General features: G+C 40.9%; 1 protein-coding gene across 1 annotated transcript in view; it reads right to left on the bottom strand.

Annotated features, from left to right (window-relative positions):
- LOC117756496 overlaps positions 1–17,560 on the bottom strand; it is a 105,031-nt gene extending 87,471 nt beyond the window's left edge. The window contains exons 1-5 of the mRNA XM_034577042.1: positions 17,549–17,560; positions 16,551–16,653; positions 16,160–16,416; positions 5,723–5,828; positions 1,308–1,462 (exon numbers count right to left, since the gene is read on the bottom strand). Of these exons, the coding sequence (XP_034432933.1) occupies positions 1,308–1,462; positions 5,723–5,828; positions 16,160–16,416; positions 16,551–16,653; positions 17,549–17,560 (633 nt within the window). The remainder of the gene's footprint in view (positions 1–1,307; positions 1,463–5,722; positions 5,829–16,159; positions 16,417–16,550; positions 16,654–17,548) is intronic.
- Positions 17,561–17,799: the final 239 nt, after the last annotated feature.

Raw genomic sequence — 17,799 nt, 5'->3', positions numbered from 1 at the left:
ATGCTCTGATCAGTCTTTATATATCTTCCCCTTTGTTAGATCTGTTTTTGTCTTTGTTCAGGTTTGATTCTGTTCAGTTACATTTGGTTAAAGTTTATAAAACTTAAGTTCTGTTCAGTCGACCCCTTATGGACCAGAACTCTGTATTTTGTTCACTTTCTTTTTATGTTCACAAAGAAAAGTTAAAACAGTTTCACTGTAAAGGAACAAAAACTAAATCTACTGTAAGTCATGAGCAGCAGGAGACTCACCGTTGGTGCCATGTCTTCAGCTCTTCGTCTTTCAGCTTCTGATGCAGACTGTGTGTTTGCACTGGACTACTGCAGATCTGCACATCCCCCAACTTTACAATCATTTCCTGTAAGTGGGCGAAGTTTCCTTCTCTAGAAATGTCCAGCAGCAACTCTGCCTTCTGGTTTTGACCATTTGTGAAGCTGTGAGAGAACATTTGCACGATTGAAACAATTTCAAATACAAATCTAACATCCTTATATTTTCCTGCAAAGTACAGATACTCGTTTCAAAAGTAAAATAACACATGTTGAAATAAAAAAAACCACATCCAGTGTTGGGAAGATAGTTTTCATTCAATTCTACTTCGATTATTACATTAAATATATAATGAAGAATTGATCACAACAAAACAAATGAGTACAATGAAAAAATGGAAACATGTGATAAATGTCTTTTATAAATATATTTTTTACATTCACAGTTTAGATTCAAGTCTTAAAATTAGGAAAATCATTTTCAGTGAAGAAAGACTGAAATTAGTTCTGATTCAAGGTCCAGTCTTTTAACTGTGTTGAAGGAACCACAACAACCGTTTTCTCTCTAGTCTGCACAAGTGAAATTGTTTATTTAAATAGTTTCAATCATAATCAATGTCGGCTGCATCAACTCAAACAATGGAGAGATCTTTCTTGTCATGTTTCTGTCTCATTAGTGCCAGTGTTGATGATGTCTTCTTCCTGTAGTCTTCCTTTTTCCTTTTCTTCTTCCTTTTTCTCTTCCTTTTCCTCTTTACCGAAATATCTGAACAGAGCTGCACCCATAGCTACTAAGGCCCCACCTGCTGCAGCGAGGCCTGCGATCAAAGCTGCTCTTTTAACCTGCGAGAGACAAGATGAGAAGAACCGTTGTTATTTAAACAATCGACAAACTGCAGGTCAAAGGTCACTAGGCTCTGCCACAGTCCCCTTATGAAACCACATTTAAAAGGTTCCGTATCGCATCTCGATAGCAAAGTGCTCACAGTTGTAAGTGGCAACGTTGTACTGTAGCTCGCTGCCCACCATCTCACAGGCCTCCTTCACTATGATGGAAGGATCACGAGCCTCGTACATGTTATCCAGCAGATTGTTGACCTGGTGACGATCATTGCCGACCACGTCGGTGAGCTTCTCACGCTTCACCTCTGCTCTGCTGCTCAGAAGCTCAGACGAGCCAGATGAGTCACCACCTGTGTGTTTTATAGAAAAGACAAACAGGAAGAACAGGGAGGCAAAGAAAGAGGAAAGGAGGAAGGTGCCATCATGAAATACACGTCATGTCCATGTTATATTCTGACATGAATATAGTTATCACTTCACTCACCCTCGTTAACTAAATGAACCACTTCATTCTCTCCGATGTAGACGGCCCAGTGCTGATAGGCCAAACGGCTGATCTCGATCAGGTCTCCTGGTTTTCCATTAAACTAAAAAGAATGTAAATGTCAATGTAAATGTGCAGTGATCAAAGTGCTCTTCATCGTGGCTTCCTGTTGTATTTGTTTGTGAGCACGAGCACGAGGGTCATACGACGACACAGCCCTGCCACAGGTTGACGTACGAAAGAAACTCCACTAATGTATCAGGACTTGGAGGAAAGTTTACTTGAGTCGTTTTCACACCTAAAAGTCTGAAACCAACATTGTTTCCATTTGATCTGTTTAGATTTGGTTTCACATTGTAATTCATGGAGCGCACTAAACAATTGTCAGAGATACGTACGTCCTGTGGTCATCAGCTTCGTGGACTGAGACCACCTTCACTTGACATTGATTAGATTGTAGACAACATGTGTTTCTGACATCCACGTGTTCAGATGCTGTATTCACCAAGTGGTTTGAATAAAGTGCATGTGAAAAAAGGTCGTGTTTCGTTTGATGGGAGAAAACTAATGAACCCAGTGATTTCATTAGTTTTGTTGGAACTCTGTCATCATTTAGATTTTACTCTCACAAAATGAACGTCCTTGTCGTTCAAGCATTAAATCATCAGAGGTGAAGACAACAAGAAGTTCTGTTGAAGTTGTGAAGAAGTTGAGGCAGCATTAAATCAGAAAGTCCAAACTCTGCAGTTCTAGTTTTCACTCTGCAAACGAACCAAACCACGGTTCAGTTTGACCCTGAACGCCTCTTTTGGTCGGAGGAACCTTTCACACCTGATATTTAAATTCAGACAAAGCTGAAAAGTCAAAGGGTCGTGAACAAACCAGGAAGGTGTGAAAGCGTCTTTAGAAACTAACCTGTTGTGGTTATTGTACAGATAATTTCAAACATGTCTGAAAATGGATATTTTTACCTCCAGTATTTTGATTTATTTCCACTACAAAGACCGATCTTCATGTTTATGTATTTTACTTGTTTCATCACTTTGTGTCACACAAGGACTTTAACTGTCAATAACTCACTTTAGTTAATAGTTAACATTTATTTATTTATTATGTCGACCTTTTGACCTCATTTATATTACATTTCTCTCTCTCTCTCTCTCTCTGTCATGGCGGAGTGAGCGTGGAGCTGAGAGCTGTGTGTGAGTGTGGAAGTGAAAGTGGGTTTAAGACAAACTTTACTGAGCTTTATCATTTAGGTTTATGTTTGTTTGTTCGTCTTTAGTTGTCTAGTTGTTGTTTTTCTGTTTAGATTAGTTTGCTGAGTGAGTGTGTGAGTGTGTGTGTGCGTGTGTGCTAACAGGCAGCATGCCTGTGGTTGTGGCAGCAGCAGCCGAGTTTGAAAGGCTGACTCGCCGGCATGCCATCAAGGTGATCCCCTCAGTGGCATGTAGTGTGGCAGAGGCCGCGCTGGCTGTGGGGGAGGTGGTCGGGTGTGACTCGGTCAAGTTGGCCTCTCGGATGAACGGAGCTATCGTAATGTTTCTAGATAATACGGCGAAGGTGAGCGAGGTGGTGGAAAAGGAGTGGTGAGCCAATATAAGGCCTTTACCCCCTTTCTTCATTCTCTTTCTACAATCCCTCCAAGGAGAGAAGGCTGTCCAGCCTCTTTCCCTGCATCGCCGAGGGGAGAAGCCTGGCTTCCAAGATAGTCTCACCATCTCTTCCTGGTTTTTACAAGAGTGTTTTTAAAGTCTGGAACCTTTTAAAAAAAAGAGCGAAGGCAACTGGGGGACTCCCTGCACTGGCTGCTGCAGGAGCCTGTCCTGTATGGGACCATTTTAGATCAACCCCGCTGGGCACAAGTCACCTTGTCCAGAGTGCTGCAGGCTGCGGGGGTCTCCACGCTGGGCCAGGTGGTGGAGCTAGCCGGGCCTGGACTAGAAGACCCCACAGGTCTGGCCAACAAACTGGGGATTAAATCCGAAAGAACGATGGAGGGGGTACTTGACCACTGGAGGAGAAGACTGGCAGATCAGGACATCTTGGTTTTAAACACTTTTAAAGATGGTTCCATTTCCCCCAATGTGGAGGACCCTTTCTCCGCCACTTTCCTGGCACTGGATGTAGTTTTCTGGACCTCTGGTGCAGCCGGCTCGCCTGGTCTCCCTGGAGGGAGCTTCCGGAAAAACTCTCTATGGGCTAATGGTAAAAACACTAAACATAAAAAAAACTGAATGGACGGACTGACACTGCTTGGAGGAGCTATTTTGGTGGAGCCCAAGAAACCGCACCTCAGTGGAGGTCGCTTTATAAACCTCCACTGAGTAAGAGACACGGAGACCTCCAGTGGAGGTTGCTCCACGGCATCATGGCGGTGAACGCTTTTGTCTCAATAATCAAGAACACAGTGGAAGACAAATGCCCTTTTTGTGGTAGAAAGGAAACAATCTGTCACTGTTTTTATGAGTGTCACCGTCTCTCTGATTTGTTTCTGTTTTTACAAGTTGTTGTTACCAGTTTTAAAGAGGTTTTTAACAAGCGGGTTTTTATTCATGGTTTTAAATACACTCGCCAACAAAAACAGAAAAGCCATCTTTTAAACTTTGTTTTAGGGCAGGCTAAGATGTCCGTGTACATAACCAGGAAGAGGAAGGTAGAGCAGAACCTCCACATTGAGTCGGTCCCTGTCGGTGTCAACATGATTAGATCCAGACTGTTGGTTGATTGTAGTTTTTATAAAGCAGCAGGTGACCTGGACTCTTTTAATAATCTGTGGTGTTTTCAAGATGTTTTATGTTCGGTGACAACTCGAGAACTCCTTTGTGCTGATTATCTTGTGTGATTCTTTTATTTATTTATTTAAAGCTAAATGTGTAATTTAAAATAATTTATCAGGTGTTTCAATGTGTATTGTCAAAAATAGTGCCGAATAAAGTTGTTTTCAAAATTCAAAATTCTCCCTCTCTCTCTCTCCCTCTCCCTCTCTCTCTCTCTTTCTCTCTTTCTCTCTTTCTCTCTCTCTCTCTCTCTCTCCTCCTTTTGTTTCTGAAATGCTCTGATCAGTCTTTATATATCTTCCCCTTTGTTAGATCTGTTTTTGTCTTTGTTCAGGTTCGACTCTGTTCAGTTACATTTGGTTAAAGTTTATAAAACTTAAGTTCTGTTCAGTCGACCCCTTATGGACCAGAACTCTGTATTTTCTTCACTTTTAGTTAAATAAAACCCTTTATTGTTGAAAACCATTCAGAATATTTATATTCCTCTTGAGGGTCATTTTAATCATTTCCACACATTTCACGCTCTATATATTTGCTTTATTTTGATTTATTTATATTCATATTAATTTAAAGTAGAGTTTACAATTAAACAGTATAGTATCAAGCCTCATTTACATTTTATGTAATAAGGGTTTGATAACGACACCATAGGAATATATATCAGCTGATGTATTAGCATCAGAAATGTTTTATATCCCCAATATCAGTATCTCCACTACATGCACTTCAGATAACTATTAGGAATCCTGTCTCTTTGATTCTTTTGAGTCATATCAGAGTTGTAGAGAGAGCTTCTCAGTTAGCAGAGCGTTCAAGACCATGACTCACTTTGTGGAGAAAACAGAAAGGAAGACTCGTCTACTGTCAATCGCCTTTTAAAAAACACAACATCTACCCACTGATTTTGCTGTGGAAGAGTTAACGAGGTTAACGAACCCAACAGTTAGATACACACCTGCCGAGACTCTGCCTTGCCGTATCGCATCTCGATAGCAAAGTGCTCACAGTTGTAAGTGGCAACGTTGTATGATCGCTCGCTGTCCATCATGTCACGTGCCTCCTTCACTATGATCATAGGCTTACGAGCCTTGTACATGTCATCCCGCAGATTGTTGACCTGGTGACGGTCATTGCCGACCACATCGGCGAACTTCTCAATCTTCACCTTTCCATTGCTGCTCAGAAGCTCAGACGAGCAAGATGAGTCACCACCTGTGTGTTTTATAGAAAAGACAAACAGGAAGAACAGGGAGGCAAAGAAAGAGGAAAGGAGGAAGGTGCCATCATGAAATACACGTCATGTCCATGTGATATTCTAACGTGAATATAGTTATCACTTCACTCACCCTCTTTAACTAAATGAACCACTTCTTTCTCTCCGATGTAGACGGCCCAGTGCTGATAGGGTCCATCACGGAAGATCTGGATCAGGTCTCCTTTATTTCCTTTAAACTAAAAAGAAACATGAAAATACAAATATAAATAACAAACTGGACATGTAGTCAAAGTAAATGTGCAGTGATCAAAGTGCTCTTCATCGTGGCTTCCTGTTGTATTTGTTTGTGTGCACGAGCACGAGGGTCATACGACGACACAGCCCTGCCACAGGTTGACGTACGAAAGAAACTCGACTAATGTATCAGGACTTGGAGGAAAGTTTACTTGAGTCGTTTTCACACCTAAAAGTCTGAAACCAACATTGTTTCCATTTGATCTGTTTAGATTTGGTTTCACATTGTAATTCATGGAGCGCACTAAACATTTGTCAGAGATACGTACGTCCTGTGGTCATCAGCTTCGTGGACTGAGACCACCTTCACTTGACATTGATTAGATTGTAGACAACATGTGTTTCTGACATCCACGTGTTCAGGTGCTGTATTCACCAAGTGGTTTGAATAAAGTGCATGTGAAAAAAGGTCGTGTTTCGTTTGATGGGAGAAAACTAATGAACCCATTGATTTCATTAGTTTTGTTGGAACTCTGTCATCATTTAGATTTTACTCTCACAAAATGAACGTCCTTGTCGTTCAAGCATTAAATCATCAGAGGTGAAGACAACAAGACGTTCTGTTGAAGTTGTGAAGAAGTTGAGGCAGCATTAAATCAGAAAGTCCAAACTCTGCAGTTCTAGTTTTCACTTTCACTTTCACTTTCTCTCTCTCTCTCTCTCTCTTTCTCTCTCTCTCTCTCTCTCTCTCTCTCTCTCTCTCTCTCTCTCTCTCTCTCTCTCTCTCTCTCTCTCTCTCTCTCCTCCTTTTGTTTCTGAAATGCTCTGGGGTCTCATTTATAACCGTTGCGTACGCTCAAAACAGGGCCTGAAACGTGCGTACGCCACTTCTCACGCAAATGTTGGGATTTATAAAAACAAACTTGACGGGAAAATTTGCGTATTTCCACGCAAACTCTGACCCATGCGTACGAACGTTTTGGAGACGGGAAAGTGGCGACGCAGACGTGAGGTGGTGAACTGAAGCAGATTATTGATCCACTTCATCATTTACATTAAAACCAACAGCTTTAGTTGTGCTCGCGCGACATAACTGTTCCACACGAACCTTTTAATTAAAAAATATATAAAACAACTTACAGCAAATTACGTTTAGATTCCATTTAACAGCGGAGTTACGGAGCCGAGTCATTAATAGGTTTTAATAATATCTTCTGACACTGCGCGTGTATCATCAGATCACTGCAGTGAACGGGACTGTGCCATCAGGCGCACAGAGCGACCTGGAGATCACTTACAAGAAATGAAAAAACTTTCCAAATAATACCCCAGAGTGGAGGTGAGGATCCACTGATGTGAGGGAATCGGTCCGATGCTCTAAATAAATAAATACTGACGTGACACTGGTGCGTGATTCTGCGGGATGTGTGCACGCGAATGGAAGGACGAGGAGGAAATGAGGATTCAGCGATGTCTGATCAGCTGATATAGATTCTATTGATCTGTGATCTTTTTTTATTTCAGGCTCGGTTCTTTCTATCGTCTTCACTCTCACTCAGTGTGTTAACAGCAGCAGAGTATCAGTGTATTTTCTTTATTAGTGACATCACTGCTGTCCCATGAATCGCTCTTCACCCCCACCTCACTAACAAACACCTCGATGTCAGTGTCAGAAAGTTTCGCTTCCTCTTCTCATCGCTTGATGCCGTAACTCCGTCAGGACTCACGGTGGAAACCCATTGGTCAGCAGCATAATTTAATATTCATGCCGTGCTTTGCATTGACCATTTATGGTTGAAAGTGGGCGTGTGGAGGGCGGATTTGGAAGCAGATCCACGTACGAACGTTTCCAGGTGGACTGTGATTTATAAAGCGAACATTGTGTTCAGGTGTGCGTGCGCACGGTTTTATAAATCGGAATTTTCTTTGGCGTACGCCATTTCCGGCTTTTGGGCGTACGTAAACTTTTAGTATGAATCCTACGCAATGTTTGATAAATGAGACCCCAGATCAGTCATTATATATCTTCCTCTTAGTTAGATCTGTTTTTGTCTTTGTTCAGATCCGATTCTGTTCATTTACATTTGGTTAAAGTTTATAAAACTTAAGTTCTGTTCGCTTTGTTGCCGTGGCAGAGTTGGCGTTTGGCGCAACAGCCAGCGCACTACTCAGGCATCCCCCCTAAACACAGTGCGGCTGATCGCTGGTGTGGGATCGCTCCGCCAGGGACCTTCAGGGCGCAGTAGCGGGTCTACTTGCTTGATTCAGCTACAGCCGTGGAGACTCTCATCCTCCGGGTTGCTGTGTGGCTGAACTTTAGCTTGATAGGGTGAGGCCCTGTTCCTTCGTCGGCCGACATTGGCCACCACGCTTCAGACGGCCCTGCTGTTCTGGCTGATAAGGCACTGTCCTGGCTTTAAAGGAAGTGTTATCTCTCTTTCACTGTGGCTCTCCAAGGTCATTTGAGTTGACGCGTGGAGTGACTACCCCGGAGGGACGCCTAACTTTTATTAATATTCTAATTCTATTAGCGGAGTATCTGTGTACTCGTCCAGACTGTTTGTAGCAGTCCTGAACACCTCCCAATCTGTACAGTCCAAGACGCCTGAAGATCCTCCACAGCTTCACTGGTCCACTGCTTTGAAGTCCTCACAACAGGTTTGCAGAGTTTTAGTTTCTGCCTGTATGCAGGAATCAAATGGACCATGACGTGGTCCGAGAGTCCCAGTGCAGCCCGAGGGACGGCGTGATAGGCACTGCTTACTGTGGTGTAACAGTGATCCAGAATATTCTCCTCTCTGGTCGGGCATTTAATAAATTGTTTGTATTTGGGGAGTTCGCGGGTGAGATTTCCTTTGTTAAAGTCGCCGAGGACAATAACTAAGGAGTCCGGGTTAGTCTGTTCCACACACAGTATCTGGTCGGCGAGCATGCGTTGTGCCTCTTGCACGTTAGCCTGCGGTGGAATGTAAACACCGACCAGAATGAATGAAATGAACTCACGGGGGGAGTAGAAGGGTTTGCATTGGATAAAAAAATACACACAAGCGAACCGGCACGTTTACCTCTCCTCCGTCGCTTCACTGTATGTACGAAGGTGAGGGCACCTTTGACCAGAATATCCAAAATTTCGACAGATGAGGCAATAAAAGTCAGAAATGAATTCTCAGGAGTTATGACCCTGATGTTCATGAGCATTTCTCTGGTGAAAGAGCTCCCGGTTCTTAGGCAAAACACTGAATTAACTAACGAAACAAGACAAAACATCGTGCACCAACACACCGAGGCAGCCGTCTGCGGCGCCATCTTGGTTTAACACTGACATGTTTTAATTATCTTTTTGTTGTTGGTCAGGTGCTGTGGGCCTGAGGCGGCGACCCAATCCCTGGTGGTGGCGTTTTCTTCACGACCCGTTTTGTTGGTTTGCGGTGTCACGGGTGGTTAGTTTATTAATCCTTCCCTTTTTCATTTGGTTCTCGTCGCCGTGGTAAGTCCCAGCCCTGTCCCTGTGTTGCTCTTGTCTAAAGTGTTTAATTTCATATGTTAATTTGTGTTCTGTTGATTGTTTGTTTCATTGTGCTTTTTGTTTGCATTTATTGAGTTACATTAAAGTTCTTTTCTACGAGTAAAACACGTCTCTTGCCCTGTGATAAACACGAACCTGTGCTGTTGCACACCAGAGTTTACTCATTTCCTGGAGGTGAAATTCCCCAGGTGGCGTTGCAATCCCTCATTATCCCGGCTTTCCCTCACGCTACACACACATTTCATGCTCTATATATTTGCTTTATTTTGAATTATTTAAATTCATATTAATTTAAAGTAGAGTTTACAATTAAACAGTATAATATCAAGCCTCATATACATTTTTATGTAATAAGGGTTTGATAACGACACCATAGGAATATATATCAGCTGATGTATTAGCATCAGAAATGTTTTATATCCCCAATATCAGTATCTCCACTACATGCACTTCAAATAACTATTAGGCCCTGCTCTCTCTCTGTCTCTTTGTTTTTGTTTGCTCCTTTTGTTTCTGAAATGCTCTGATCAGTCATTATATATCTTCCTCTTAGTTAGATCTGTTTTTGTCTTTGTTCAGATCCGATTCTGTTCAGTTACATTTGATTAAAGTTTATAAAAATTAAGTTCTGTTCAGTCGACCCCTTATGGACCAGAACTCTGTATTTTGTGCTTTTTTTAGTTCACAAATAAAATTAAAACAGTTTCACTGTAAAGGAACAAAAACTAAATCTACTGTAAGTCATGAGCAGCAGGAGACTCACCGTTGGTGCCATGTCTTCAGCTCTTCGTCTTTCAGCTTCTGTCACATCCTGTGTGTGTGCACTGGACTACTGCAGATAAAGAACCTGTCCCAACGTCACAATCATTTCCTGTAAGTGGGCGAAGTTTAATTTCTCTAGAAATGTCCAGCAGCAACTCTGCATTCAGGTTTTGACCATTTGTGAAGCTGTGAGAGAACATTTGCACGATTGAAACAATTTCAAATACAAATCTAACATCCTTATATTTTCCTGCAAAGTACAGATACTCGTTTCAAAAGTAAAATAACACAACATGTTGAAATAAAAAAAAACACATCCATTGTTGGGAAGATAGTTTTCATTCAATTCTACTTCGATTATTACATTAAATATATAATGAAGAATTGATCACAACAACAAAAATGAGTACAATGAAAAAATGGAAACATGTGACAAATGGCTTTTCTAAATATATTTTTTACATTCACAGTTTAGATTCAAGTCTTGAAGTTAGGGAAATCATTTTCACTGAAGAAAGACTTAAATTAGTTCTGATTCAAGGTCCAGTCTTTTAACTGTGTTGAAGGAACCACAACAACCGTTTTCTCTCTAGTCTACACAAGTGAAATTGTTTATTTAAACAGTTTCAATCATAATCAATGTCGGCTGCATCAACTCAAACAATGGAGAGATCTTTCTTGTCATGTTTCTGTCTCATTAGTGCCAGTGTTAATGATGTCTTCTTGTTTTCTTCCTGTAGTCTTCCTCTTCCTCTTCCTCTTCGCCGGAAAGGCTGCTGAACAGAACTGCACCTAAAGCTGCTAAGGCCACACCTGCTACAGCGACGCCTGTGATCACAGCTGCTGTTTGAACCTGCGAGAGACAAGATGAGAAGAACCGTTATTTTTTTAAACAATCGACAAACTGCAGGTCAAAGGTCACTAAGCTCTGCCACGGCCCCCTTATGAAACCAGTGTAGTGGAAAATCCCCCTGACCAGGTGTCTCACTGCTGTGACCTTGATAAACAGGGTGTCCTTATTTGGTGATGTTTTCTTCCAACTGCTACAGCAGACGGACAGACACAGATGATGATCTCATGTCTTTTTTTCATATCATGTTTTATGAAACGCCTCTTTGTATAAGTTCTGGCTTTTGTGAACTTGTGGCCAGTTCCATTTTGAGCACCCGTGCTTGTTGTGTATATTTTCTCCTTTGAATTTCATCACCTTCTTTATTTTGTGTTGGGACCTGGTTTTTGGGAGACCAAAGCTCTGCCTATATGTGCAGCCAAAAGCCTGAAGCCGCATGTCCCTCCAGAACTCAGTCTCCCAGAGGGCATCAACTTCACACAGAGGTGTGAAAACCCCCCCAGGGACACAGGTTTCAACTCCCATTGGTCACTCTGGACCCCATGACCTGTGAGGTCACCGGGCCAAAATAAGGCCTGTTCTCCCCCTCTTCTGTCTCTTCTGTCCTCTTCCTACAATCCTTCCACAGGAGGGAAGGCTGTGGAGCCTCTTCTCCAGCTCACATCTTCAGCAGGTGGGACAATTGCTTTCTGTAGATCTCTGTTTCACAGTCGTTCCAGCAGTTAAGAGGAAGAGGAAGACAACAAGAACAAAACAAGAACAAATCCCAAACACTGGCAACAATGAATGTTGGCATGTAGCTGACAGTGATTATGATTTAAACTTTTTAAATAAACGATCTCACTTGTGAAATCTGGAGAGAAAAAGGTTGTTGTTCAACACAGTTAAAAGACTTGACCTTGAATCAGATAAGACAATAAGGCATTAAATCATCTGGATGATCAGACTAAAGACACATCTCTTCAGACTTCACCTTGGATAAAAGATAAAATATATACTTCTATATCTGTTTAGTAGCACCTATATATATCTAGTAGCACTTATATAACACTTACATATAGCACTTTGTAGTTTGGCTTTCTTGAAGCAAATTGTACTTGATTCTTGTTGTTCTGGGTTTGTTCTCTCATGGTTGATGCTCTTATTGTCACTTTGAATAAAAGCCTCAGCTAATTGAAATGTGATGTGATGTGATGTTATGGATGTTTCTTTGTCTTTCATGTCATTTTTCACTTTTTAAACAGTTCAAATAATCATTTGCACACAATTTATTTGCAATAAAACACAATTTAAGATACATTTCTTCAGTGTAAATGATTTTCCTCATTTAAAAAATATATTTAGCAAAGATATTTATCACATCTTTCCATTTTTCATCCAACTAATTTGTTGGGTTGTGATCAATTCTTCATTATATAATCAATGTAATGACCGAAGTAGAATAAAATGAAAACTATCTTCCCAACGATGGATGTGTTTTTTATTTCAACACGTTGTGTTATGTTACTTTTGAAACGCGTATCTGAACTTTGCAGGAAAATAAAAGGATGTTAGATGTGTTTTTGAACAAAGTAAATGAAGCGGTGAGAGGTGGAGCAGGGCAGCGGAGAGGAAGAGGAGAACACAGTGATGCTTTTCTTGTGCTCTAGTTATGAGCTGAGAGGGTGTTTATCCTCCGTCGTGTCTGTGCCAACATTGTGCTTATTGTTATTAATACTCACACTTTTTATTCACCAGGTCCATCTCTTAGTTGTCTTGTCTCGTTGATCTGAATATAATTGAATTCTTTTCCACAGCACAAAAACACATCCATTAACAGGCCATGAAAGATACTAATAGGATTTCTGGAAGTGAAATTATTTATCTGTTTCAGATGTTGTGCCATAATGCATTAAACATGATACCATAAAATGGTATCATGTTTAATGCATTATGGCACAACTGTACTGTACTCTGCCCACCCAGGGACGCCAAAATGTTGTGCCATAATGCATCAAACGTGATACCATGAAATGGTGTGCCTTTCGGCATTCAATAAATTTGGTTATCAAAATAAAATATTAAATATTTATATTTTATTATTAATATTTAAATAATAACTTTAATTGATTAAAGTTACCTCGGGGCACCACCCTTCAAAGGAAGGGAAAAGATAGCCAATTTATTGAATAAAGTCTCATAAAGGTTCTAACTACAAATTTGGAACTCTGATTAACAATTAAATTAATAACTATAACCAAAATTACCATATAGATAGTTAGCTAAGTTGAAGGATATGGAGTTCTTGACAGTGTAGAGGTTGGCAAAATTCACTTATGCAACATTAATGAAAAAACATTTGTGAAAGAAAAACATTTATTATGAATATAATAAAGTATAAAAACACAAATTACTAACGATCTAATTGCTAAACAAAGATAGGTATGTGTGTATACATGTGTGTGTGTCTGTGTGAGTCAGCGTGCTTTCAAGATGGCGGCTGGCCAAAGAGAAAACACCCTTTTCCCCCCTATGTGCTCCCAAAATGGCTGCTGGCCACTTTGAAGATAACACCCTCCCCCCTATTGTCTTTACGACATGTAGCAGGAGTCAGAGATAATTAGGTGAAGGAATATGCATGTGTCTGTGTGTGTGTGTGTGTGTGTGTGTGTGTGTGTGTGTGTGTGTGTGTGTGTGTGTGTGCCAAATTAGACAAAGTTACTAGATTGGATGCAACGAAAGACTGTGAAGAGCATAACAGACTAACATTACTTTCTCAATAACTTGTACCCAAAATATCACAACACCACAAATCAAACTTATAAACACAGAATCGAATAAACAGTCTTGCTTAGCCTAGTATAATTATTAAGCCCAGTTGTGTTACCCGTCCGTGGAAAGGGGAAAAAGGAAGTTGCTGTGCAGTTCGAAGTTCTGTGAAGTCTTCTGGCTGGTTGTGTGGCTCCTGCCTTAGTGATTCTGTTGAGCTGTGTAGCTCAGTTGCTGGTTGAAGTTTTCAAGCAGGACATCGAGTCGCTGCTTGAAGGGTTGGTAGAGCTTGGAGGGCGAGGAGGTTTCCTTGGTGAGATGAGCTGGAAGCTGCACCTTTGTGCTCCTCTCGAAGAGTTGGATGGGAAGAGAAGATGTGAGCTGGAGAAGAGGCTCGACAGCCTTCCCTCCTGTAGAAGGATTGTAGGAAGAGGGCAGAAGAGACAGAAGAGGGGGAGACCTGGCCTTATATTGGCCCGGTGACCTCACAGGTCATGGGGTCCAGAGTGACCAATGGGAGTTGAAACCTGTGTCCCTGGGGGGGTTTTCACATCTCTGAGAATAAAGAAGGTGATGAAATTCAAAGGAGAAAATACACTGACGGTTAACTGCTTATCACTGTGAGTTAAACAGCAGCGTACGGTGAGGAATGTGAATTAACGGCACCACCACATATGTGATATCTACAGGAATATTTGTAACCTGTGTAGATTAACAGTAATTCAACATTCAAATACATGTGCTGTGTGAATTAACCTGTTAACATCACAGTTCGGTGTGAGATATATGGTTTATATGGCTTTTGTTGAATTTGTTGTGGATTTGTGTTTTTCAGTTCAAACCTGGATTATGCAGATTATGTGTAATCAAAGGCTAGAAGTGAAGAAAAATACGAGATGGAAACCTTATGTGTGTACATGTGCATACTTAACTGTACGTTTTAATGTTTCTACAGCAGGAGCATAAAGAAACACACAACTCCTGTCTACAGGAAAAGCTAAATGTCTTGTCTGGTGAAAAAAATCCAAACTACAACATTGCAGGTTAGAAGTTTGACAGCAAAGTCTCACATTGTGATAGAAAGAGATGAATAATGATAATACATTATATTTTATATAGCACTTTTAAAGCTTAAACACTGCCAAGTTAAAAAAAGAGATGAAATTATAATCAGAAACCCGTCCATCCATGAAGTAAAACAATTTTGGCATCCATCAAACAGCATTGAGCCAATTCACATATATGTGGATTTAGAAGTAGAATATTGTTTTGAATAAAACAGAACAAAGTCTGGTTAACAAGATAAAAATAAGATGGAAAATATTTATTGTTACAATTAAGTAAATGCTTTTTCGGGGGAAACAATACAATTATAAAAGATAATCTCATATGAGGTGAGCAATAAAAATGATACAAAAGCTCATACAAACACAGAAATGATAAGAGGATGAAACCATACAGGAAATAAGGAACTGGGAAACAAAGATCAATATAAGTTTGTCTTCCCCTCTCAGAGCATCATTAAAAGCACATTTTCTGATTTTTCTCATCCCCTGTGGAGCGAACGAGACTGTGTCTGGGTCTGATTTAACAGTCTTCATCCCCCTCTAGAGGCAGATTAGTGAAACTACAACAGACCTCTTCTTGTTTCTCTTTGCTGTGTCCTTCTCTTTCATCATCTTCCTTCCCTCGCAGCTCTGTGGTGAATCATCTGTGAAATGTGCATCATGGTAACATCCCCCCTTACTTGTCTAAATCCTATCAAAGCTCTGCTATCGTGTTCTAAAGTGGATCCACTTCCAAACTCACACACATATTATTTCTTTTTTTACTCTGTTGCAGGGATATTTACTTTAACTTTAACAAACTGATCTTTTATTGGATTCAGATTTTTTCTACACCCAAACACTATGTTTCTGTCTCATTAGTGCCAGTGTTGATGATGTCTTCTTGTTTTCTTCCTGTAGTCTTCCTCTTCCTCTTCCTCTTCCTTTTCCTGTTTGCCGGAAAGGCTGCTGAACAGAACTGCACCTAAAGCTGCTAAGGCCACACCTGCTACAGCGACGCCTGTGATCACAGCTGCTGTTTGAACCTGCGAGAGACAAGATGAGAAGAACCGTTATTACTTAAACAATCGACAAACTGCAGGTCAAAGGTCACTAGGCTCTGCCACAGTCCCCTTATGAAACCACATGTTGCAGCTGAACACCCCTCACCTCACCCTCCCCTTCCAAACATGAGAGAGAACCTGTGGCAACTTCAGTCGTCATAGAAAATCAAAAGGTTTTGTTTGTCCAGTCTGGGCTACTGTAAAAAACATGGCTGCCTCCATAGAGCGGACCTGCTCCTGATGTAAATATAAAGTAAGACAGTCACACAACATCTACCCACTAATTTTGCTGTGGAAGAGTTAACGAGGTTAACGAACCCAACAGTTAGATACACACCTGCCGAGACTCTGCCTTGCCGTATCGCAAGTCGGTAGCAAAGTGCTCACAGTTGTAAGTGGCAACGTTGTACTGTAGCTCGCAGCCCACCATCACACAGGCCTCCTTCACTATGACGTAGGGATCACGAGCCTCGTACTTTTCATCCAGCAGATTGTTGACTTTGAAATGGTCATGGCCGACCACGTCGGTGAGCTTCTCACGCTTCACCTCTGCTCTGCTGCTCAGAAGCTCCGACGAGCCAGATGACTGACCACCTGTGTGTTTTATAGAAAAGACAAACAGGAAGAACAGGGAGGCAAAGAAAGAGGAAAGGAGGAAGGTGCCATCATGAAATACACGTCATGTCCATGTGATATTCTAACGTGAATATAGTTATCACTTCACTCACCGTCTGTAGTGAAATGAACCACTTCATTCTCTCTGATGTAGACGGCCCACTGCTGATAGTCCCCACGGAAGATCTCGATCAGGTCTCCTGGTTTACCATTAAACTAAAAAGAGAAGAAACGTGAAAATATGAGTAAAAATAATAAAGTGGACATGTAGTCAATGTAAATGTGCAGTGATCAAAGTGCTCTTCATCGTGGCTTCCTGTTGTATTTGTTTGTGTGCACGAGCACGAGGGTCATACGACGACACAGCCCTGCCACAGGTTGACGTACGAAAGAAACTCCACTAATGTATCAGGACTTGGAGGAAAGTTTACTTGAGTCGTTTTCACACCTAAAAGTCTGAAACCAACATTGTTTCCATTTGATCTGTTTAGATTTGACCTGATCATAGGGGAGGATGATTTGGATTTATAATTTACGATCTGTTTATTATTTACATTACATTAGTTTGTTGTAATTTGGTTAATTGGTTTAATGTTTAATGCTGACTTACTAATTAGCTGTTTTTTTTGGGGTGGAATTTGTAGTTAAGCTGTTTGTCTTTGTTTGCTCCTTCTGTTTCTGAAATGCTCTGATCAGTCATTATACATCTTCTCCTTTGTTAGATCTGTTTCTGTTCAGTCGACCCCTTATGGACCAGAACTCTGTATTTTGTTCACTTTTAGGTAAATAAATCAGTTTATTGTTGAAAAGCAGCTGTGATCACACACTTCATCCGGTTTATTCTGGTTTCTGTTGTAAACTCTTTGATAGAATTACATTTTAAAGCTGCATTAAAATGATAATGTTGTATTTTACTCATATAACCGAAACACTTTTCTCACATTAAGTGAACAACCTCAAAGTGAACTTTGTTGATATATTTTAATCTACACCTATTTATGACATCATGTCTGCGCCTTCACCTTGTCACACACAAAGAACATTTAAACTGTTTCACTCTAAAGGGACAAAAACTAAATCTACTGTAACTAATGAGCAGAAGGAGACTCACCGTTGGTGCCATGTCTTCAGCTCTTCGTCAGCTTCTGACGCAGACTGTGTGTTTGCACTGGACTACTGCAGATAAAGAACCTTTATAACCTGCCTGCACGGCCCTAATGTAACAATAATTTATAAGCAGAGGGCTGAGTTTCATTTCTCATGAATTGTGCAGCAGGTGCGTTCAGGTTTCGACATTTGCACGATGTAAGTACTGAGGTGGCAGGTGAGTCACAGCCCGAGGATCAGATCTTATGTTCAGGA

Source organism: Hippoglossus hippoglossus, chromosome 22 (assembly GCF_009819705.1).
Source record: "Hippoglossus hippoglossus isolate fHipHip1 chromosome 22, fHipHip1.pri, whole genome shotgun sequence".
In the NCBI taxonomy this organism is placed as follows: Eukaryota; Metazoa; Chordata; class Actinopteri; order Pleuronectiformes; family Pleuronectidae; genus Hippoglossus; species Hippoglossus hippoglossus.
This window is presented reverse-complemented; position numbering and strand designations above follow the sequence as displayed.